The sequence below is a fragment of the Labrus mixtus genome, chromosome 15 (genome assembly GCF_963584025.1).
Source record: "Labrus mixtus chromosome 15, fLabMix1.1, whole genome shotgun sequence".
NCBI classification, from domain to species: Eukaryota; Metazoa; Chordata; class Actinopteri; order Labriformes; family Labridae; genus Labrus; species Labrus mixtus.
The window spans coordinates 1,312,082-1,335,803 of NC_083626.1; the positions used below are offsets into that span (position 1 = coordinate 1,312,082).

The window sequence follows — 23,722 nt, forward strand, 5'->3', positions numbered from 1 at the left end:
TAGGGCTGAGAAGCCCTTCACATAAATATGAAGCGGTGAAAATCAGGAAATGACATGCCTACCATTGTTGTTTTCAGGGCTTTTTTCCAGCATGTATCAACGTTTCCATCAAAGACCAAAAACCTGTCTGTATCTGAGGTTAGCCTCAAGTCCTACATAATACAGTGAGCGTATTGCATCACTTCCTGTTCTCTGCTGCTACTGTGTTGTTCTGCGCTGTCTATAGTTATCGAAAGAGAGCAAAATTGTTAATTTTTCAGTTTCTTACCACTGTTGTTTCTGAAACACTGCACGTTTAAACACAAGGGAGTTATCAAAAAGCATTCTTGCATTCTAGTGACTACTCTGCTAAATAATTTTCTTAATTTATCTAACTACTCTACCTTTTTTTTTAAATAGAAATCCAAACATGGAAAATCAAAATTTTGAAAACTACGAATAAAATTTAGCAAAAAAAAAAAAATCAGACAATTAAATGCGGACTATTAAATATTCGATCATTGCTATCTAATCTCTATTAGTAAATGATCTGATATCAGATAATAATTTTGATTTACATTGTAAAATGAAACCTGGCTGTGTCAAGATTAAATTATTATTATTAAATGAATCCACCCCTCCCAGTCATATACCTGGCAAAATAGTCATAATAATAAATATATGAAGGCTCTACGTCACGCTCGAGCTGCCTGCTACTCCTCTCTAATCGAGGAAAACAAAAACAATCCTAGATACCTTTTCAGCACTGTAGCCAGGCTGACAGAGAGTCATAGCTCCATTGAGCCTTGTATTCCTTTAGCCCTCAGCAGTAATGAGCTTACCTGGTGCAGATTCCTCCTATAACTCTGATATGGCAGAAACGACTCTAAAATCTTATATTACCTCGACTGTTTTTCTCTAATTGATCTTTAAATTCAATTATTTCTGCGTCGAAACTCAACCTGTCTTTTAGACCCAATCCCTGCTGTTTAAGGAAGTCTTTCCCTTAGTTAGTAACTTTATATTAGATATGATCAATATGTCTTTACTGGCAGGCTATGTACCACAGTCATTTAAAGTAGCGGTAATCAAACCTCTACTTAAAAAGCCTACTCTAGATTCAGGAACTCTAACTAACTAACTTTAGGCCTTTCTCTCTCTCCCTCTCTCTCTCTCTCTCGCTCTCTCTCTCTGTGTGCATTCACATCATATTGCTGCATGTCACTTTTTACTGTATAAATCTTAGTTACTAACCATATATTTTCCTGGGAGCTATGGAGCTGTCAGGTCTTGTAGGTTCCTTGGGATTGTCTGTTTCAAATACACTGCAAGTCTATCTGTAAAGGAGCCTGCTGCAGCCACGTGTTAAGTTTGACAGAATAGAAATATTGAAGATTTTAAAATGTTGACAACCTTACAGTAACTGTTAGATCAGTTTAGATCCAGTTCTATTTTGTCAAATATTAACAACACAGGTAAACGTAGTCACAACCAGCAGCAATCTTGGTTATGTAACTGAATAATAAAAACTTGGGCTGTTTGGCTTTAGTAGTAACTCATGCTGTAGACAATAATTTCTGATGATGCTGCCATGCAGGATCTGTTGCATGAGCCAGGGGGCATTTTACTCTCCTTGTGATGCTATCTGCTGCCTCTACCCACAAGAAACAAGATGTAAAAACATTTCAATACTGTGGACATAAATGTTGTGATCCTGTTCAGAAACAGTCTCCCTCCCAGCGTCTCTTTCCCACAATGCCTCCTTCTGATCCCCCCCACACACACACGCACACTGTTTGTGTTTAGTGCTGTGTTCTCACTCTGCAGAAAAGCTCTTTCTTCCCTGAGCCTCATTCTCCTATAAAGTAATAACATATGATGTTAATAACATAACTAGATAGTGTTCAGTTACAAAACAAACACACACCCATTTACACATTTAGAGACATTAAACCTTTTTGTTTTGTTTGAAAACAATAAAATAGAAATTAAGAACCAGAGAATTCACATGAACAAAGCCCTGCATTACAACATCTTTCCACCTCACTGATTGGACTTTCCAGATACTATCAAAAAGCAGGTGATTTTGGTGCAGCCCAAGCTCTGCATTGCAGAGGCATTGTTGGAATCACTAAATACAGAAAATGGCGAAGGACTCTTTTCATTGTGTTTGGCCTAGACTGTCTGCACAGCAGTGACCCCCTACTTAGAAGCAGAACCTTGACTTCTGATAGTATGAAAATCAGATTTTCAGATTTTTTGTCTTATGAAAGATGCAATGTTAGTGTAGCCTATTATTTGCTTTCCGCAGACAGCAAATGTGTTTGAACACACATTAGCAGATCATTTTCTCTGTCCACCATATTAGGTTCCCAGCTGTCTGTCTTTGAAAATTTTGAAACGCCATAGAAAATGTGTCATCATCTGTTGACAGGTTGACAACAACGCTACAACACAAGCAAATACAGTTCTACCTATATTAACTCAATGAAACACACCTAGCAGCCTTTGATTTGTACACTTAAACGCAAAAATGGCTTATAAGAGTAGTGCACAAATAATTTTTTTCTGTTGCAAGTCCAGAGGAAGATACATCAGCTTCTTACAACACTACTCAGTGGAACTATAGGAAGATAAAACATATTTTTTCAGAGAAAAATTATTCCAATATCTTCAGAGCATAGTAGATTTTTATACGATGCTCTGAATGGGAACACAACCATGAAACTCTGCCTTAAAAACATAGGACAAGCACACATAGACAAATTATGTAACAAATATAGATGTATACATTTTGGCATTATTTATCGCAAAGTTGAACTGTGTTTCTATTGTTGCCAGACAACTAATACTATCCCAATGCTAAATGTACTAGTGAGTTCCATCCCAGCAAGTAGAAACACTTAAAGGGATACTTCACCCGTTGAAACATGAATCTGTATTGACATTGGGTCATATATGTAGAAATGTGAAATAAATTTTGAATTTGGTGCCTTCTTGGCCGAGAAAAGGCAGAAAGTGTCTTTTTGGATCATGTAGATGAAAGGCACGTAATCCCAGAATGCACAGCACCACAGGCCACTCCCACTAAGGTCCTCGATTTCAGAATCAGAAATACTTTATTAATCCCAGAGGGAAATTTGATTGTTACAGTTTCTCCAAAATATACAATATAGCAGTAGAAATATAGTAATAAAAACATTTACAGACATATTTACTTCAACACATAAGACTGTTTCCTCAACTGATTCAGAGATTTCTTCCAGAATTGATCTTGGAAATTCCTGTCAGAAAACAGACTCTATGTCTGTGTCCATAGACAAACAGTGAGAGCACCGACACTACCAGTCTGCCCCAGCTCGAGCCGGCCCCGGCTCCTCATCCTCACCGCCGCCGACAGGCAGGCCTTATGTCTTGGCTGCTGAGCTGGCAGCGGCCAGCGGCGTCCAGCAATATAGCTGCGAGACGGTGGCTGTCGACAGGCCGGTCTTGTGTCGCTAGCGGCCCCGGCGGCCAGCACTCGCGGCCCCGGCGTCCGCAACTCCTATTCACCGCTTCCACAATGGAGGCTTTGAACATGGACCACTCGAACTCCATATCTCCCCGGCGGCCAAAACACAAGACTGGCCTGTCGGCAGCAGCCGTCTCATCGCTATATTTATATTTTTTCGCCATTATCAGCTTTCTCCATAGAGCCTTGTATTTAGATAGAAAAGTCACATTTACATTGGTTTACTTTACAAAAAGTGTTTTTCATACATTAATTTCCATAATTACACGGATTACATATGTTGCATGAACTTATGGGAGGGTATGAAGAGCCAGATTGCATCTCATGTGTACATCATGCTGTTCCTAGGTCAAAAAACGAAATTCCTATTTTAATTATTCTCATTAATATAAGAATAAATGATCATTCCTTACCTTGCCTGCAGGTGAAAATATAGTATTCTAATGTACAGTATGTGTATTTATGTAACTTACCAACAGCTCATGAATCCTCCTGCAGCGCCTCTACTGTCTGTCCAGCTGGCTGTAGAATGTGTTGCAACGGTTCATATTTGTCGAGCGATGGAACTCAGCAAACACCTGCAGACACCCGCAGACATACAAACAAATAAATGTACATAGATTAATTCATAGGTTTTAACTATAAAACGTGACAGCGGAGTGCACCCATGACACGTCACAGGAGAACTACAAGATCCTGCGGGAATAAAGAGAAAAACATGCAAACAACTATAAAACGTTGTGTATAGATTATTTGTAGTGTTACTTTAGCTTGATTCTACGGAAACAGGTTCAATTAGCAATATGTAATACTTTATATTATTCCAGTCAAACAGAACATCATAATCAAAAACTTAACTTCATTAGATTAAAATTAATAACAAATCTTATTTACCAATACAAATGTTTCTATTTAGTGAGTCAGGTGACTTTGGAATGATTAAATGCCTTTATCTCCCTGTGTCCCTGTGTCACAAAATGAAAACAAGCTTAAGATTAGTTTACAAAATAATGGCCTTGTAAAAAACTGCTTGCACTGTTTGAAACTTTTTTACAGTACAGTTCATCAGACCAAAAACTACAGTTTCAACAAACAACGCTCACCAATATGAAACTTTTGTTTCACAGTGGAAAAATGTCCCTATAGTAGCTAAGAAAGATGATAACTCTACTTGTGGGGCAGACAAAAAGCTATGGGTTCACAGTTAATAATATGACACTTTTAAAACAGCTTCAAACCATTTCACATTACCTTTTACCAGAAGTTTTTAAAGCTTGAAAAACACAGTGCTCATCCAATTAAGAACCATGAGCTCTCATCTAACAAACATATCTTAGTTAGTTACACAATTCTTTATTCGAAGGTAAGTTAAAGCTATATAAATATGTGTGTGTGTGTATGTGTAAGACAACACTTTTAATCTCCTTGTTGGATACTTGTACAGTAATTCAATATCTAATATTTTAAGTAGTATTTATAACAATTTTCAAAAATAAATCTCATACATCATTATATCAATTTGATGTTTAAGAATACTTCAAATAAATGGACGTTACTCCACATGTTTTGTACCCAATAACAAAACCCAAACGAACAACAAAAATGGCCTAAGCTCTGTTCTTCATGATCATATGTTTTGACAAATGATTACAACGTCAACAAACATTATATTTGATCTCAAACAAGTTACGTTCAGTACAGCAGCTTCCCTGCCTTCACAGTAGGGCCACGTTAAAGCTAAATAACGTTGGTGCAGTTTCAGTTAGCTCAAGGTATTAGCATGCTAACGTTATAGCTTCTGTTAACGTTACCTTTTTTTCTCTTTTATTTAACCGGGAAATAAAAGAGATTAAAAATCCCTTTTAAAGAGTGTCCTGGCTTAAACAGGCAGCAGCACAATCAACAGAGTTTCACACAGACAACGAGCAGCCAAACTACAAAAAAAATACATCATTGGACATTAAAAGACACAAACAACAAACAACAAATCTGAACAGCAAATGTTTGTCAAAATCATCCACAAACACATCAGGGAGAACATCTACAGCCAGATGTGTCCACCTCCAAGTCATTTAACTTCCTCTTAAAAGCATCCAACAAGAGAAGTTCATTAAGTTTCAGCTCTTTTTGTAATTCGTTCCAAGTAAAGGGAGCAGAAAACTTAAAGGCCCTTTTCCCCAGTTTAGTTCTGACTTTTGGAACAGACAGTAAGAAAAGGTCCTGAGATCGAAGATTATAAATCCCTGTACTCTTCTGACTGATGAAGGTTAGAAGTTATGAAGGAAGTAGATCCAAAACAAACACATAGTGATGAGTGAGGGATTTAAGATTAGTGATGAACCTCAGAGCTCCATGATACACAGTGTCCAGAGCATGTGAGCTTTGTGAGGAGGCGTGCATGTATAAAACATCACCGTAATCCAGCACAGACATCAAAGTGGCGGAAGCCAGCCTCTTCTTAGATTCTATTACAGGCTAGATTTTATTCTAAAGTAGTAGTTACTACCCCTGCAAACAGACAAGAGAAGTTTAAGAAACTTTTGTACTAACCACAGCAGATCACTTATGGAACAGCCCCAGACTTAAAGGCAGAATGTGCAACATTTTACACATCAATATAGCAGAAATAAAGTGTCCTCTGTAAATGTCTCTGAGTCATGAATGACTTGAATGACAAGTAAGACATGTTTACATCATGTTTACATTGACACGATGGCCTTGTTAAGCTGTTTTAGTCAAGGAGAGAAAAGAAGAATGACATAGCCTACTCACTGCTTATTTGGATGTCACGTTAGTGTCTTTAGATGACACTCATTCTGTGTCAATTATGTGCAATTTGAAGCTATGAGTTAACCAAAGTGTGCTAACATTAGCCAGCTAGCACAACAATGCAGACCACAGGCAATAGCAGCTCGAGCCAAAAACAATTTTGTCCGCCGCTTGCGCTTAATGTTGCGTAATTATGGTGCATTCTAATTGATAACCCCTTGGTGTGAAGGCGAGTGGAGAGGGAATCTGATGTGTGTCTCTGGAGGAGAGCGGAGGCTTCAGAACATTTGAGGTGTCAGCAGTGACAGCAGGTTGTTTTGGTTTCATGCTGGTGCTCAAGGGCGACATCTACTGGATCAAAAATTTGCACATTCTTCCTTTAAAATAATGCCGGCAGTCAATGAATGGTACAGTGGCTTCAGTCACATGTTGACGTTAATATTAGCTTTATTTCAAACTCGTGTTGCTTCACAAAGCATAGCCATCGTGAGTTTTTCAACAGCGTCACCCGTTGTGTCCCTCTGTATACTATAAATATAAATAATATGATTTAGACATGGATATTTACTCAATAACATTGATCCACATAAAATTAAAACATCACTCGTTCAGAGAACAACATTTTTTTTATTTTTTTTATTTTTTTTTTAGGGTCCGGTCACATTGGCCATCCGTACCGTGCCCAAGCACGCTTCAACCCTAAAGTCCAGTTAGTTTGTCAAGTGTGACAGCTCCGTGCCGTGCTCAGGGACGGTACACTTCCTTGGCTTTGGCACACTTCAGAGAGGTGTGCTTCTGCACGGATAAAAATGGCTTAAATTAAGCCGCAAACTATGTATGTTTTTGAATGCTGTACCCTTAATATCTTTGAGTAGTAAAACTTTTCGAGTTCACAGTCAAGCTTTGGACTAATGTGTACACATGCAGTTTATTGATGCAATACAGTCTCTAGGAAAAAAATTAAGAGTCCTGCAATGTCAGATATATCTCTAGTTTAAACAAAACATGAACACGACAGGTTCCTAATAAACAAGGCACCCAACAACAAAAGTAACCAATAATCAAAATATTTTAGACGTCTTACCACCCTTGTGTATGTGTGTGTGAATGATTGGACAGAAGATGTGTGTGTCTGTGCCTGCCCTCCCCTGTAACTAATGTATTAAAAACCGCAGCAGGGTCGTCTATAAATAACAGCATGATGTCCATATACTGACGGGGAGAGGTGTCCTGTGTCTGAGCGGATGGATAAATGTGGAATATGTGTATATTGTTACCCTATTTGATTGTGTGAGTTGTTTCCTGCCCCTTTGCCAGCAGTGCATACTGTAGCAGGCTGTCAGTAAGTTTCTATTTGAAAGAACACTGTGGCCCTTAATAATTAGCCCACACACACACACACACACACGCACACACACACACACACACACACACACACACACACACACGCACACACACACACACACACACACACACACACACACACACACACACACACACACACGCGCACGCACACACAGCAGTTACTCGCTGTGTAGTGCAGATTGGTGGCTGATCTGTGCTTACCACATGTACCATGGTTCTGGGTCTAAGTTCACATAACCTTGACAAAATATAACAACACAGCTGTACTGCTGAGTAAGTGGGCATGCTTTGACAGCCGAATGTTGGTTCACAGCTGAGAATTTAAGGATAGAGTGGGGTTGTTGGGTGGGACCTGGAGCTCAAGTCTGCAGCCCAAGGACAACTACTCGGAGTTGTTCTAGTACTTTTTTTTTTTTTTTTACAACCTTCAGTCAAAAAACATTTCCTGGGCTATGAGAATATATTTTTTCTTCCTAAAAGAACGTTTTCTTCTAGAACTCAATACTGTCTTAAACCAGACCCTGACTGTAATCTCTAACTGTTCAGTTGATAAAGGTTTTTACTGACCCTGTGGTTTGAGTTTCGGAAGAGCTCTCGTGTCCAAAACTAAATACTCATTCTTTACATGAACCTTTTCACACTAAGAATATTGTAATTGGTTATTTTCCAATCCAACCGGCACAGAGAAACATTTGCATATGTTATATCCCCAAATTTATATTTAACTATTTTGCTAAATACCATGTTTGTGCATGACGATTATTTTACATATGCTCAACTGCCTCTTTGTATAACTAACAATTTGCCCCCCTTCGCTCATGAGAGCACACATGGTGTTGCATTCAGGATCTGTAAAGGTAGTAGGAGGAAAAGCTACAGTGTTTCACAGGAATGGTCACGTTTCCTCTGTCAGTTTAGCTAAACTTAAAATCCAAGATTCTTACAACAGTATCTCCAGAATGAAGGACCTCAGATTTCCATGTTCTCAGATGGTTTAGCTGACCCCCCCTCCGACTTTCTCTCCAAATGGTTCAGTCCATTTAAAAAAGGTGCTTGTCATCTCTCAATGCTCTGTGTGCTTTCAACAGTCAGCTGGAGGGAGCACATATCACAGAGACAGTGCTGGCTGTCCACACACACACACACACACACACACACACACACACACACACACACACACGAACACAAACGTCATGCCGTTACAGAACTCAAATACACACACAGGCATGATCGCATACTGAAACACTCACCACTTAAACATACCTCCTGAGAGTGCACTCCCTTCGGCAGATACACACTTCCCCCTGAACCAGATGCCTCTGTTAAAGGTGGAGGACATACTGATTTGAGGATTTAACTTGGCTGTCTCCGTAAAAGGGGAGTGAGAACAAGACAGAGAAGGATTTATTTGGGGACACCTTCCGCCACAGGAAATGGTAAACTTGTCAGCATGACACGTTGTCTGGATTCCCCTCTCCACCTCAGGCAAAAATCCTGAAAATGATGGATGACAACAAGCAGTTGGCTCAACGCATCGATGGTGCCATCCAGTCCGCCAGTCAGGAGGTGACAAACCTGCGGTCAGAGCTGAGCGCCACCAGCAGCAGACTGGCCGAGCTGGGGGCTACCGACTCCGGCATGGTCGAGATCCTGCAGCACAACCACAACGGTAAGAGAAGCGATATGAGTGTGGAGGGAACAAACTGCTGAGAAGCTGCAAACATGTGTAGAAGGATGAGTTCACTCGCTATGTCTAGTCTTGCAAATGTTCCCAAGCATGTATTTGTGTTTCAGATGTGTATCTGTGTGTAAAGGAAGTTGAAAATCCTTCCCTCATGGGAATAAGTGCATATCTGAAAGTCATGACTGAATGAGTTGAACAAAATGATGATTTTTCTGTTGGCTTGTATCCACTCTCAGTTCCCCAACAAATCCCTTCTCATGTTGAATAATTAACCTCTTGAACCTTTAAGAGGGGGTAGAGTCACACTTTAGTGAGGGTAGAGTGGGTAAAGTTACAGCCTCCTTTCACTCTCTGGCACACCGTCTGCTATAGCTCATTCCATTCTCCCTTAATGGTGCAATTGATCTGTGTCTCTTGAGGAGGAAGGGAAAGGGTGCAGGTTTTAGGGTTGCCATGGGTTACTGTTACCGAGAGCTGTTTAAATGGCTACCCAGGCTTTAGAATGCTGTAACCTGTGTGTTTATATGTACTGCAGCTGCACATTTTGCCCGTTTCCAACGTTTTTTTTTACTAAGATAGGTAACGGATTTGTGTTTTTGTGTGCATGCATAAGCATGGGTGGCTGTATGCCAGTATGTGTGGGAATGCACACCCATGGTTGTCATGTCCATTCAACTTTTGGCACACACATATTCTCACACTCTTGCTGTTTCCGAAGTAGTCAGCTGGTTAACTGACCTGTCAGAAAGGATATTCTCCATCCTGGCTCTGGCAGATTTAAAACTACATATCTCTCATATACTTCAGTGACCAAGCTCAGTGAAAGGTCTTATGTATTTCCTCTCTCACATTCACAGGGAAAATCTGTTGGCAATATATTTACCTTTGAGATGACAGTGAGCCTTTTGGTTCTTAGTTGACCCCTGCAGGGTTTTTTAAAGAGGAAAATATGATTGCATGTCGTCTTACCCAGTTGGTCAGGGACAGTTCAGTCATGTGTCAGCATTGTTTTTTTAAAGACTGCCCCTGTCACTTTGTTTTGCAATTATTTAGTTCTGGCTGTGTGTCTGTGAATGTGCCTTGCTGTATCCCTTTAACCCTGATGCACGCTAACACTCCTGCTGTTTCCAGAGCAGTGTGTGTGCCAGTGTGAGTGACGACAAGCATTCCTACGGGAGGGTTTGATCACTGATGTCATTTTGCCTTGTAGCTGTTTTTCTGCTAAGCTGAATTTCTGGGTGCAATATGCAATGTTCAGTTGTGGAATCTTCATCTGTAAAGATGATTCACTACATGAACAGAGATGACAGAAAAAATACTTATGAGTGGTCCATTTTTTAAATGTTGCATGATGAGTATGAAATGATACACTTTCACAAACTGGCACCTGTCTCTCTTGAGATAGATTTGTACAGACATAACTGTATTACATTAGTGGCCGTATTGGTTCTGAGTGCCCCATTTTTAAATATCAAGAATGACACAAGCACATTCACAGACAAACATGGACACACCCCTCTCATACTGAAAAAATGGTTGCTGATTCTTGCCTTTGTTGGCTTATATATCTTTACTGTCATTGTGTCTCAGTCAAAATGACTTTTTTGTTATTACACATCCACCTCTTAGTGCCTGTTCTGAACTCCCCCCACCCCTACCCCCCTCTGCCTAGCTGTTCTTACAAACCAAGGGTATACAATGGAATAGGGTGGGGGGTGATTATGTCATTTATCACCAATGGTTGTGTTGGCAAGGGAGGTGTTTGCTGGAGGTTGCTGGTTCATTGCACAGCCGACAGAGTGGGAGTCCTGGGGGAAGCTGCCTTTGGGGGGATACCTGGCACTTCCATACTGGCAGCACTAACCTTGCTAGGAGGTTTGCTTACCTTATTGCATTCCTTGTGCATGACTGTTTGGATTTACATGTTACAATTATTGGAACAAGAGCTGAAATTGTGTATAAAATGGGAATACGACATGTAATTTCTCGTGTGTGCACGGTGAAGCAAGTGCTACTCATAAATTAACTTCTCATGTCTTTATGAAAATGACAATTTTGATACAAATCAGGAAATAGTTAAGCACATTGGGATATCATCCTTATCATGAACCCAGAATTGGGATTCATATGGTATCGTTGAGGGTACATCCCTTATGCACTGAAGTTGTCCATTACACAGTCTGTCTCTCTTGAACGCAACAAGCTGCTTGTTACATTTTGCTCAGGTTGTTTCTAAGAGCTCAACATGTTTTAGGGTTAGACCTAACTAATTATTGTTTCAAAATGATTGGCTGAGGTCATTGAAAAAAGATGACCTTGTTATTAAAACTGGTGACAAAATTAAATGATGGTGTTTCAGGATCAAAATCTGTTTCTTAATGCTAGAGGGCCTGCTTATTCACCTCTTCCACTTATACCTTTAATTACATGGGACTGAGTTTAATTTGGCACTTGCAGTCATTCTGCTTTCCATCCAAACTCTCCATGACGTCACCAATAAAACACCAAAAGTTGAATTAAAATCCTTCCGCCTACACAATCTTTGCACCTGTTATCATACACTTTTTCGATCACCCGCAAACAACCAAACGTAAAATTTTTTTGGAGTGAACACGCAATTTAGGACTCTTTACGTGGGATCTTAGCAAATAATGCCCAGAGTGTTTGGTTGCTTAGCTGCTACTGTCATCCATAAAGTTGATATCCTGAGTCAAATGGACTTGAACACTTTTCTAGTCTTCTGACTACTCGAGCTCTTTTACACTGCAGGTCACACCTACCCATTCACACACTGATGGTAGAGGTTTCTATGTAAAATGACCATCACAAGTAACTAACCCTATTCATACACACTCATATGCTGCCGACGATGCAGCGGGAGCAGTTGTCTTGCCCAAAGACACACCAGACACGTTGCTGCAGATTCAGGTGACGGACTCTACTAACTGAGCCTCAGACGCACGGTGTCAAAGACTCCACATCTCTCTTGCATACCCCCATGTGCATCCTCTGATTTCACTAGTGTCTTCATGTTGTTGTGCATATCTTTCCACTGGACTTAAATTGACAACATTTAGCTTTGATGAGGAAGAGCTTTGTGGGGCTTGAAATGGTAAATGGACTTCAGCTTGTAAAGCGCTTAGTCTTCTGACTACTCAAAGTGCTTTTTACACCCTAGGTCACATTCACCCATTCATTCACACACCATATTCACACCCTGATTGCAGAGAATGGCACCTAAAGTGTGCATCAGAAGGAACCAATCCCATTCCTATTCACTTTCCCAACTAACTTGACAAATGCTGACACAGCAGCGGGAACAATTTGGGGTTCAGTGTCTTGTCCATGTGACTGCCGGAGCTGTGGTTCGAACCCCTGATTTGCCCATAGTCCCAATTAGTACAGTTCTTATTTTGTCTTAATTATTGTATTTCAGACAGACAACTCACATTTGTATCATTTAAAATATTCATTGCAGTAGAACATTTTGAAGTAGAAATTTGTGTTTGGCGGCTAGGCTTATTATTTTTATTGATGCAGTGACAGTTTTTTGTTTGCATTAACTTTAAACTTGCACTTTAGATTTAGACTGTAGGACTTTAACATTTCTTAAACATAATCTTTATCTTTAGATAATAACAGACATCTCTGAGATAGGCCATAGATATGCAGTTGTCAGATCAATGCAGTGTTGGCCACCAATTTCATCAGTAAAGAATTTGAAATCTTTCTAATCTAATCTTTTCTCCAACAGAACCCAATGGCACCTTAAAATAGGAGAGGGGGAAGCAAATTTCTGCCTCACCCCTGAACGTGTACTAGAAAAGTAAAAACTGCTATAGAGTTTGCCAATGTCTGTTTAATATGCTTTAAAACAGGAGTCACCAACCTTTTTGAGCCTGAGAGCTACATGAAGAATAACGAGTAATATACTACTACTACTATTAGTTACTTGTTTGATAAATATGCATGACTAATGTAAATTTGCACAGCCTACCTTTTAAATAATGAATTTAATGCATTTAATAGGCTATATGAGACTGTATGTTTTACTATGAATGATTCCTTAAATTCATAATGATTTAACCATCAAAGGAAAAACACATATATGTATTCTAATTATCGTCTAATCGCCCAGTCCTACCTCTACCTCTTCACCCCCTACTCTGACCACTGGAGAGGGTGAAGAAATAAGGCTGAGGCACTGTGGGCCTCACAAAAGATAACTTTCTCCATTGTCTTCTTTACTTCTTTGATTTCAAAGTTGTGGTTCTATCAGAATCCCAATTAATTTGGGTGAAAAGCGCCTCATATAATCTAGATTATAGGTTTCCCCATGAATTGTAGTTTCCACTGTCTGTTGTCTGCTCAGACGATGTCTGAAAAACCTGACATTTTACAAGGTGCCATTAACCTTTCATACTCCCTATCACCAACTTGATGAAGAGGGATTGGTGTAAAGCTGCTGCCACTCAGGGAGGCATTTGATGCAGAATACAGACTGAGTTCCTGAAAAACAAAGAAACAAAAAGAGAGAAGAGATATAACAGGGTAACGCATTTACAAGAGACTGCAATGAATCACCACAAGCTGTGAAATGGCACCAAATCTCATAAGTGTTTTTCTTCAATGGAGATGGCTTGCGACTCCCTCTCTATGTATGGCAATAATAAACTTAATGACTTGTGTGAGGAAAAATTATAATCCTCCTCAGGTTTCATGTTTATGGCACCATTTATGGACATTTATTTGACAAAGTTACCAAACAGATGGCTTGTCATCAAGGCAGTCCTCACAAGTGCAACAAAAATTGGAAATGCTGCAATAGCCTTTAGCAAACTTAATTTAGCTCATCTCCTGCTGTCATCTGCAGTAACTTTCCCAATGAATCCCAAGCTTAGAGGGAATCACCACCCACCGGAGGATGTTTATCAAATGGAACAACCCATGTTGCTTTAATTAATAAGGCTGCAACCTGAACATGTGGTTGTTGGCAGTCATTACTTGTCTATAAAGCATGGTAATGATATGTGATGTTAACCATATGTTTAAAGGTCATTCATTACATACACAAGTAGTCATTAACTGAGTGAGAGAACCTTGTGATTTGTAATTGTCAGATACAGTTTAAGACATGGTGGGGTGTCTCTTATATGTGTATTACATTTTCTGGGTGTTTATTCAAAGCCCTGACACACATGCATACCTCTCTGAGGCCTGGTCAAAAGTTGGAGAGAAAAAAAAGAAAGAAAAAGTTTTCCAGACTGTCTTAAGCAACCGTGATAGTCGGGGCGGCTGTGGCTCAGTTGGTAGAGTCGTCGTCTCTACACCGGAAGGTTGATGGTCTGAGCCCCAGTTCCTGCAGCAACATGTGTCCTTGCGCGAGACACTTCACCCCGAATTGCTCCCACTGCTTCGTCGGGATGGGATTAGTTACTTCTGATGGATGATACTACATAGAAACATCTGCCATCAGTGTGTGAATGGGTGTGAATGGTTAGGTGTGACATGCAGTGTAAAAGTGCTTTTCATAGTATTCTGAAGATTAGAAAAGCTCAAATCCATTTAGGATTTATACAATACTGATTAACTCATACCCTCACATCTATACCACACATAGTATTTGTCTCTGTCTGAGTAGACAATATGGTGCCCTTCATCGTGTTCTGGTAGGTCAAGCCTGTAGTCCATATTTGATGTTTCACCGTATGCATTAATGAATTTAAGAAACTATCGGGTATGTACATAAATGTAGCCCTCTGTCCTTCAGATTGCCTTTGCTGGAAAGGGATGATCACAGCACTATCATACTTGGTGGCAGATGGCATGAGGGATCGTGTATGTGCAATGTCACCCTTGGTAATGGGTGACATTACATATTTATACATATTTAGGTGTCATGAAGTACAAACTCTGAGATGTGTCATGCATAACTGAGTACAGGGTGAGAAAGAGGGAAAAAGTTAGACAGACACTTTAAGGGACAGAACACCATATGGATAGACTAGGCCTGCCTCAGACTAAGGATTCACATATTTGATCCTCATTCGTCAGATACTGCCTATCGTTGACTGATAGTCAAATGTTTTTGCACTCGTTGATCCATATTGTCATTAGAGTTTAACAACATAACTTTTCTTCAAGACTTGGAATAACAATTTATTCTATCATAGGACTTGATCCATTGTTTTTTTCTCATGCATTAAGTCCGCGTTAAGGTGACCTTAAAAAGATCACAAGAAAAGAAGTCAAACACACTGATGGCCCAGTTTGTGCGGGTCAGACCACTGACAAACAAACAGCATTTTTAAACTGAGCATTTAAAGATTTAATGTTCTCTCCTGATCATAATATTCCACCAAAATGATTCCCCACGATTTGAATGCAGTAATCGATTTAATCAACAAAAAAAACATTACATCCATAACGATCAAAGAAAATGTTGCAAAAATTCTGCTATTCTGCTGACCTTTAGATGACACCTAATTACTGCCTGTAACAGTCAATGCGAGCCTTTGTTGAAAGGATGTGCCTCCACCTCTTCTCATGGCCAATTGCATGCAACCGTGCCGATGACTGACATTTCTTGTAGCCAATGAAATTCTCAAAACATGGATCTGCTGCTTCTATCAATACTTCATAATCACAATAAGGAGATGGATGTAAAGTACGAGTGGTTTTCAGAACTGCATTCAAAGTATTAAAAAGGTGATATTTATACCAAGATAGCCATGAATTATGTCTGTAATCTATCTAAAATGAATCATTGAACACCCCCATAGTTGGAATGGAATGGTCCTTGTGCTCGACTTTGAGACTGGCAGTCCAGAGAGCCTTGGGGTCACCTCTAGGATAGACTTCTGAAAACAATGATTACAACTCAAATTAAATTGATAGAGAGGTTCATTAGTGGGTGATAGTAGGCAATGGGACCCCCTTTTGTCTCTAGATTGTCTTAATTTCACATGTTTGCCACAGGTCCTAGCTCCCTAATCGTATCAGAACAATCCAGATAATGTGGGCAAGAATCCTTCCCAACAGAAGTGTTGTCAGTAATCCATTGATGAGGAAGGGAATAAAAGGAGACATTTGAGTAGCTAAATCTAGGCAAAGCTTTACTGCAATTACAGCAGATTGGACTATGGTGTAGAAATCTGCTAAGTGTGAGCTGATAGGTCTTTTCTGTCGCCCCAGAGAATGTCACTTAATAGGCAGAGACAAGAGATGAGGGTGTGTGCTCCTCACGCACCAAGCCCCCAAGGGATTTTTGAGTGATGTGATGTGATGGAGACAGGGGAGGGGGAGGGGGGATCACTGTGGGGCATCCTAAGATTTCGTCAGCAACTATTCACAATAAGGTGCAGGCATACATCAGCTGTGTTAGCAGCAATTATGAAATGACATTTTCTGTGTTTAGAATGCGTTTTGGGGAAGGACTGGATTGAAGGAATGGGAGTTTGGCTCTCTGTTCTGCGTCAGTAAAACTGATACTGTGCATACTGTACAATTAGAGTTTCACCATTACAAAGTGCTGCAGAACCAAGTGGAGATAGTGTAAATCTTGACATCATTCTGATGCTCTGTCATTGCAGGACTCATAAGTAAGTGCTCGTCTTTTTCCCTGTTTAGGGAGCTCAGGTCAGCCAGGCGCTTAACTATGCACAACTTGTATCCTACTTGCTGGATATGAAGAGAAATGCTTAAATGATATCTTGTTAAAACCAAAATGATGGACATGTATTCAAATTAAGCACAATTATGTTACTGAATCATATGTTAAAGCAGACTTATCAATAAGTCAGAAATCTTTAGTTGCTCAGTTGAAAACAGGAACCCTTCCCCTCACTCTTGAAGTTGGCAGATTGGAAAACATCCCAGAGGAACACAGACTGTGATTTAGGAGAATGAATGTATGAATGAATGAATGAATGAATGAATGAATCATTATTTGTATAGCTCCAATTCATAACATGTGTTATCTTGAGACGCTTTACACTTCCTTGCCGCTGAGGTGTCATTTTCTTTTGTATTGTCCTTTTTATGACAAGTTACGAAAATCTGTGTTTAATGAAATGTAAGCTTAGAATCTTAAAATGATTTGGAGCAATGATGATGACATGATGTAGAGCTTGTTTAATTTGTATTATTGTCTACTTTTGGTCTTTGAGCATTAATAAAGGTGTCTTATAAGCCTGTTTTGGGTTGGGCATTTTGTTAATGCCTAACAAAATACAAAAAATTAAATCAATCAATCAAAACCAACCTTCCTAAAATAAAATCAGATGAGTTACAGTGTATGCTGATGCAGACAATAACTAATCAGACCAAAATTGTTAACATATTTATTTCAAAAATAAATCTTAAAAAAAAAGAAAAGTTTATTCAATTTCAGATTGCTAAATACAGTTTTCAGCTTATTGGAATTCAGTCTCAAACTCTTTTTTTTTTAATTTCAATTCATGCGGTTTTAGATTCAGTTTTAACATTAAATATTAAAATTATGTGATTTAAATTAACATATTTTATTCAGTTATTTAAGTTGAACAATTCGAATACAGATATTCAAAATTCAAATTCAGTTTTTGCTGACACAAATTATTGCCCATATTCTCCCCTGATCCTTGTATACTGGGACGAGTAGAGTAGCCCAAATAAATGGCCTGAACAGGCTTTTACCCTAGCTTGACTTAACTGTGCATGAACATACTGAATGTACTTGTTTTGTTTTGAGGGCTGCAAACAAATTAAATTAACAAAGGCTCACAAACCTGCTTTCTTTTCTTCTCGTCATACCTTTTGTTTTCCTTTATAATTACCATATGAACAATCACATAACGTGTCTAAGTCTGTGTTTGTTCTAGTCAGTTAGTCTGGCCTGGCTGCTGTGAACATGACTGATCATCCTGCCCAGGATCATCTTTCAATATGCAAGCTGGCGGTCTGGCCAGCTGGTACCTGCTGGGTTGGAGAGGAAGATTGGGCAATCCTGTATGTGGCTATGGTGGCAGGTGGGCGCCTACTTCAGGTAGCATTATGCCCACTGGAACAGACTTGGCGGTCTCAGAGCGGCTGGTATAGGGAAAGAGACTGTTTATGTGGCAGAGAGAGAGAGAGGCGCCTTGAGCGGTGTGTACGCTAACCCTTACAAATTGGATAAAGCTTCAAGTGGATGGGAAGGGCAGTGACAGTGTGAGGCTGAAATATCAGGATGACTGGCACGGTTGGTGGAGTGGGCAGAGGGATGGAGGAAGGAGAGCAGATGTGGGTCTTTTTCCAACCCTGGCATTAGGCTGAAGGGGAGGAGGCACTGCTTATATTAATGAATGTGAGAAATCAGACACACACATGCACAGAGAAATTAGCAATGTGTGTGCGGACGTGTCAGCATGTGTGTCTGTAAGAAATAGGAACAGGCCTTCTGTAACGGGCTAAAAAATAATGCTTCTTGTGCTTCTTCTCACACATACACTGCAGGTACTCTTCACCACATTAGTTATTTCACATATCATACATTCTTGCGTTTCTAATTCCATTTCCTTGTTTGAAAAATTACTTTCAAGTCCTGTGTTACCTGCTGATGCATTTATGCTTTGAAAATATTCACATGTTGTGTCAGATTGGCTGCACTGCAGTACTGAACAATCTGCATTGTTACTGTTCATAAAAATAAAAATGGTACCTGAAGGTAGTTATTTTTTTGCCATTTTTGCCTTTATTGGACACTACTGATGACAGGAATTTGTTGTTTGGAAAGAGTCATCCCCAACTCCGGGTAGTCTATTTGGACTGACAAGGCAACCCTCAGCCGCTATGACAAGGACTGTAGCTTGGACATGGGGCTTGCAACGTAACCGCTAGGCCATCCGGCAACCCAGAAAGTGTGTTTCTGTACCTTTGTCTGTTGTAAATTATCCTGAACTGCAAAGTGTTCTAAATGAATGTTTCTCCAGAGTTGCCTATTTGCCTAGACATATATTTTCTATTCACTCTTATAGCTTTTTGGTGTAAAAGGGTTCATTCAAATTGATTTATTGGCACGACCAAAATTATCAACCAAGGCTCAGTCTCAGTCTCAGTTTCTTTCTTGGTAGCCTGAGATTTGTATTTGCATTATTCCACTTACAGATCTGTCCTGTGTTTGGTTTTCATTATATAAATCAGAGCAACACTACCATAACCAATCCTGCTGTAGGAGTACAGTATGTTGATTATGCGTAACAAACACATTACAAGTGGATAAGATAATATGTTGAAGGCAACTTGCAGTCTATCTGTATTGTTGAATTGAAATGTCATTGATTATCTAAACTGCATGTCCGAGGCAGACTCTCATTGAGCCCACATGACCCTTAACCATGGGCCACACAACCTGCAAACAGGAAAGTGATCAATGTATCACTGTACCTGTTTAAAGGCCCAGTGAATCCTTATTAGCAGCAAGGCAGATATTTGATCTGTATAGAAAAAAGAAAGCACACACATTTTTTTGAACTCACAGAAAGGAAGTGTATTCACTACTTAAAAGGATACTTCACCCATTTGAATTAAGCTTTGTATCAATAGAAACCTGGTAGTATTTTTGAATGGTCGTGCATCCCTCCCTCATTTTCCCCTGAGACGAGAAATCTTTGTATTTCTAAGTCTGAAAAGGAGCTTCCGATGACGCACAAATCATAATTTTGCGTCACTGGAAGCTGTTGCGGTTAGCGGGGTGAAACTACAACGCTAGTTCCTCATATTTTCGACCACTGAAGCTACAGACCAATCACAGATCAGTGGGTGGGAACTCACTCCCAGAATCGAAACTTAACGTCCCCCATATTGCTTGGAAGCTATGCTAAGAGGCTCTATGGCGAAAGCTGAGAAGAAACGACAGTGGAGAAAAAAGTATGTTTCAACTTCAAACTGATATGGATGAAGGGGACTTTGAAGGTCTTGTACTCGAATCGGATGTTTGGGCTATCTCTACGAGCCGCAATATAGTGGCGAGGCAGCTGCTGCAGGCTGCCGTCGCCTGCAGAAACTCGGCTCGGCTGCCTCGGCAAGGACGAGGAGCCGGGGCCGGCTTGAGCTGGGGCGGACTGGTAGTGTCGGTGCTCTCACTGTTTGTCTATGGACACAGACATAGAGTCTGTTTGCTGCCAGGAATTTCCAAGATGCCAATTCCTTCTGGAAGACATCTCTGTATCAGTTGAGTAAACAGCCTTATGTGTGTCTGTAGAGGACCTTAGTGGGAGTGGCCTGGGATGCTGTGCATTCTGGGAATTGGTGTCTTTCATCCACATGAGCCAAAAAGACACTTTCTGCCTTTTCTCGGCCAAGAAGGCACCAAATTCAAAATTTATTTCACATTTCTACTACATATGACCCAATGTCAATACAGATTCATGTTTCAACGGGTGAAGTATCCCTTTAACAATAAAGCTACATGCAGAGTACTTTATATGTTCCTGTTTTTAAGCTTCTAGCAATCTAGAATATATTCAAGATATTTTTCACAATAGCTTACTGACAGTGGCTTGTCTAAAAGTAAGAAAAAAATGAGAAAATTGTCAAAATCATTTATGGCAAAAAGCAGTCCAAAACTAAATTGTGTGTAGTCTGTTTAATTGATATTTGAAACAGTTCATCACAGTCCTCAATAACAAAAAGAACAGATGTTGTAATTATGTTGAAACTGGAATTTGCAACATGTATTACTCTGCAGGTAATTAGGTCAAATTGGTTTGCTAATGTAGCTAAAATTTGCACTGCTACAGTAGCACCACCGACCTTTGGTCCACCTTGCATATTTACACCCGCCTGACTGTTCTTGTTACACGTCGATCCAGTCAAATGGTAAAAGCTTCAATGATCTCCACTGTGATTATTTAAGTTCCGGCAGTAGAGTGGACAGAGCAGGCCCAGTAACCGAGCTGCAGTCCCTGCTTATGGCGGAAAGCTGCTGTCAAGCTTAGACACAACATTTAACCAGCAGTTGGGCCTATATTAATAAAAATACCAGAAGTTTTCCCCTCACAATTAATGTTAAATAAGCAGGCAGGTCTTCTAGCTCCACCAAGTCATCTTGCTATATTACTCTCTTTCTTCTGCGTTTTGTTTTATAGCAGTTGACAAACCACTATGAACAGCACTACCACTTGGATTGGAGTGTGTAATACTGCCATGTGTAACTGCCAAGTAATCATTGCTGAGATTTTTGGCACTCAGAATTGTACACTCTGACCTACAAGCTTGTTAACAAACCCCTACATTGCTGCAAATGCAGCTTCTCAAAGAGGGAGGATGTTGCTACAAGCAACTTTATAATGTAAAACCTTTTTGCAAGCTTGATTAGCAGATTGTAAAAAGTACAGGACAGTTTTATTTTTGTAATGACATTTCAACCCCATCTCTGCTATAATATGCTAGATTTTTATCTTGTGTTAAATTGGTATTTTCTGTCCTTTACCTGACCTGTTTAAGTTGCATTTCCATGCAGATTGTCATTCAAAAACCTTTATGTCACGTACTTAACCATCAATTAATGCAAATGTTTCTTGCCACAGGAAAGCCTCCTAATGTTTTGTCATGTCCTATTTGAACTTAGGTTTTTTCTTATCTCAGTCGTAACACAGGGACAGGTACTGCCAGCTGCTCTGTCTGTCTTTAAGTAGTTATGACACTTCAACTCTCGAGCAAAGAGGTTTTGTCTGGTACCAACCATCCAAACAAGCAGAGTTCAGCCAGAGTTCATTAGAAAGTTGAGCGGTACAGCAGGGTTTTCATTTCCCTATGTGTTAGTTACTCCCCACCTTTTCGTCCCACTTCTATGGCAAGAGGAGTGCTTCAAAGTTCTGGTAGTTTGTAGATGTGAGGGAGCTTTCTTTCTACCAGCCAGTTTGAAACAAGAATGCTGCACTGGAGGGTTTGTCATCTTTCAGGGAATATCAAGAGGAATATTTGACTCAGCTGGCCTCAGGGGAACACTTTTATACTTATCAAAGATGCACTGCAAAGAAATGCTTGCACAATCCACCTGGCCCAGGAAAAACCCAGGCGCTATAGTTTAAGTAAAACTAATAACGTTTAGAAATGGTGTTTGAAATGGTCATAATTTATCCAGGGAGAAAAAGGATGACAGCATAAGGAGTTTCTATGTTGAGTGTGTCATTGTGCGAAAAAAGACGAGTGTGTGCACATCCAAGCAAACTGTATACAGGTGCAGGACAAAAAAACGTATTGAAAGATTGCCATTAATAAAGTTTGTCATTGGGAGCTGAATAGTGTGCAGACCTTTCTTTTTTTTCTTGATTGTTCAAAAGGACTGGGACTTGGTGGTTGAATGCCTTGTTGTTGCTTATATGGATGCATGTACACACATTACTTAGTGTTTTATTAGTGCATTCTTCCATACACACACACATACACGCACACCTTGGACATGTGCTTTGTGCAGTTAGTGATCCATGTGCTGGCATGCTCTGTGGCCGTTAACTGATGTGGCTGGAATTGTAGACAGAATCAATTTTTCTCAATGACCGTAAAGCTCAATGCTAAAACTTTATTCTGTCCCAACTTACAAGGCCATTATTTGGTGGCACCGTTATAGAGATTCATAGAAAATGTAAAGTATACCAAAAAAATCAGCTTTATTTATATGATAATATAATTGCTCTCTATATCAACACTGCTCATTTACAATTGCACTGTTGACATCATTGACATCTACCTCCAGCAAAGTATGTTTACATTCAGTTAAACATGACTGACAAAATGTTGGATTTCTTTTTTCATATTTTAGACTAGGAGTAATATTAAGTTAAATCCTGGATGTATATATTTCTTATTTATGTGTATATATATATATATATATATATATCTATATCTATATTAGTGCTTATTTACTTTGTATTTAATATTATATTGTTTTATTTGCTAATATTGTGTGTTTGATAACCTGCTGCTGTAATCAATAAAGTAAATCTATCTATAAACAACTGGGTCCATAGCAATAGCTACTATAGCCTAAATGTTGTCACATTACTACTGTAAATAAAATCTATGTATACAGAGACAACTACCTTGAAAGAAAGAGGGATTTTGGGCCTCAGAATATAAAGACTCCCTGTGGAATTTTATTTAAGTTTCACAAGATTCACCAGGGCTAAGTATTTTATTTTCAGACTATTTGTGATTTTTTGTTATTTCTCAAATTTGGTAGAATACTCCAGCGTCTTAGCCATTCAAGTTTGCTTCAGTTTTGAAAAAAGTTAAGTAAAAAATGAAACCCTGAAGGCTAACGTTAAAATTTGCAAACCAAATTGTTCAATGTTGATGAAAAAAAGAAAGAATCAATGCTTCACTTAGGCCCGGGCGATAAAACGATAACAATAATTATCGCATATATATATTTTTTCTCAACATAAATATAA

The 23,722-nt window shown here is 39.4% G+C and overlaps 1 protein-coding gene and 1 long non-coding RNA gene across 2 annotated transcripts in view; one reads left to right on the forward strand and one right to left on the reverse strand.

Annotated features, from left to right (window-relative positions):
- LOC132990324 (uncharacterized) overlaps positions 1–23,722 on the reverse strand; it is a 268,474-nt gene that overhangs the window by 44,644 nt on the left and 200,108 nt on the right. The gene's annotated exons all lie outside the window — the stretch shown is intronic.
- LOC132990316 (kazrin-like) overlaps positions 8,742–23,722 on the forward strand; it is a 143,475-nt gene continuing 128,494 nt past the window's right edge. Inside the window, exon 1 of the mRNA XM_061058507.1 lies at positions 8,742–9,293. Within this exon, the coding sequence (XP_060914490.1) occupies positions 9,125–9,293 (169 nt within the window). The 5' untranslated portion in view covers positions 8,742–9,124. The remainder of the gene's footprint in view (positions 9,294–23,722) is intronic.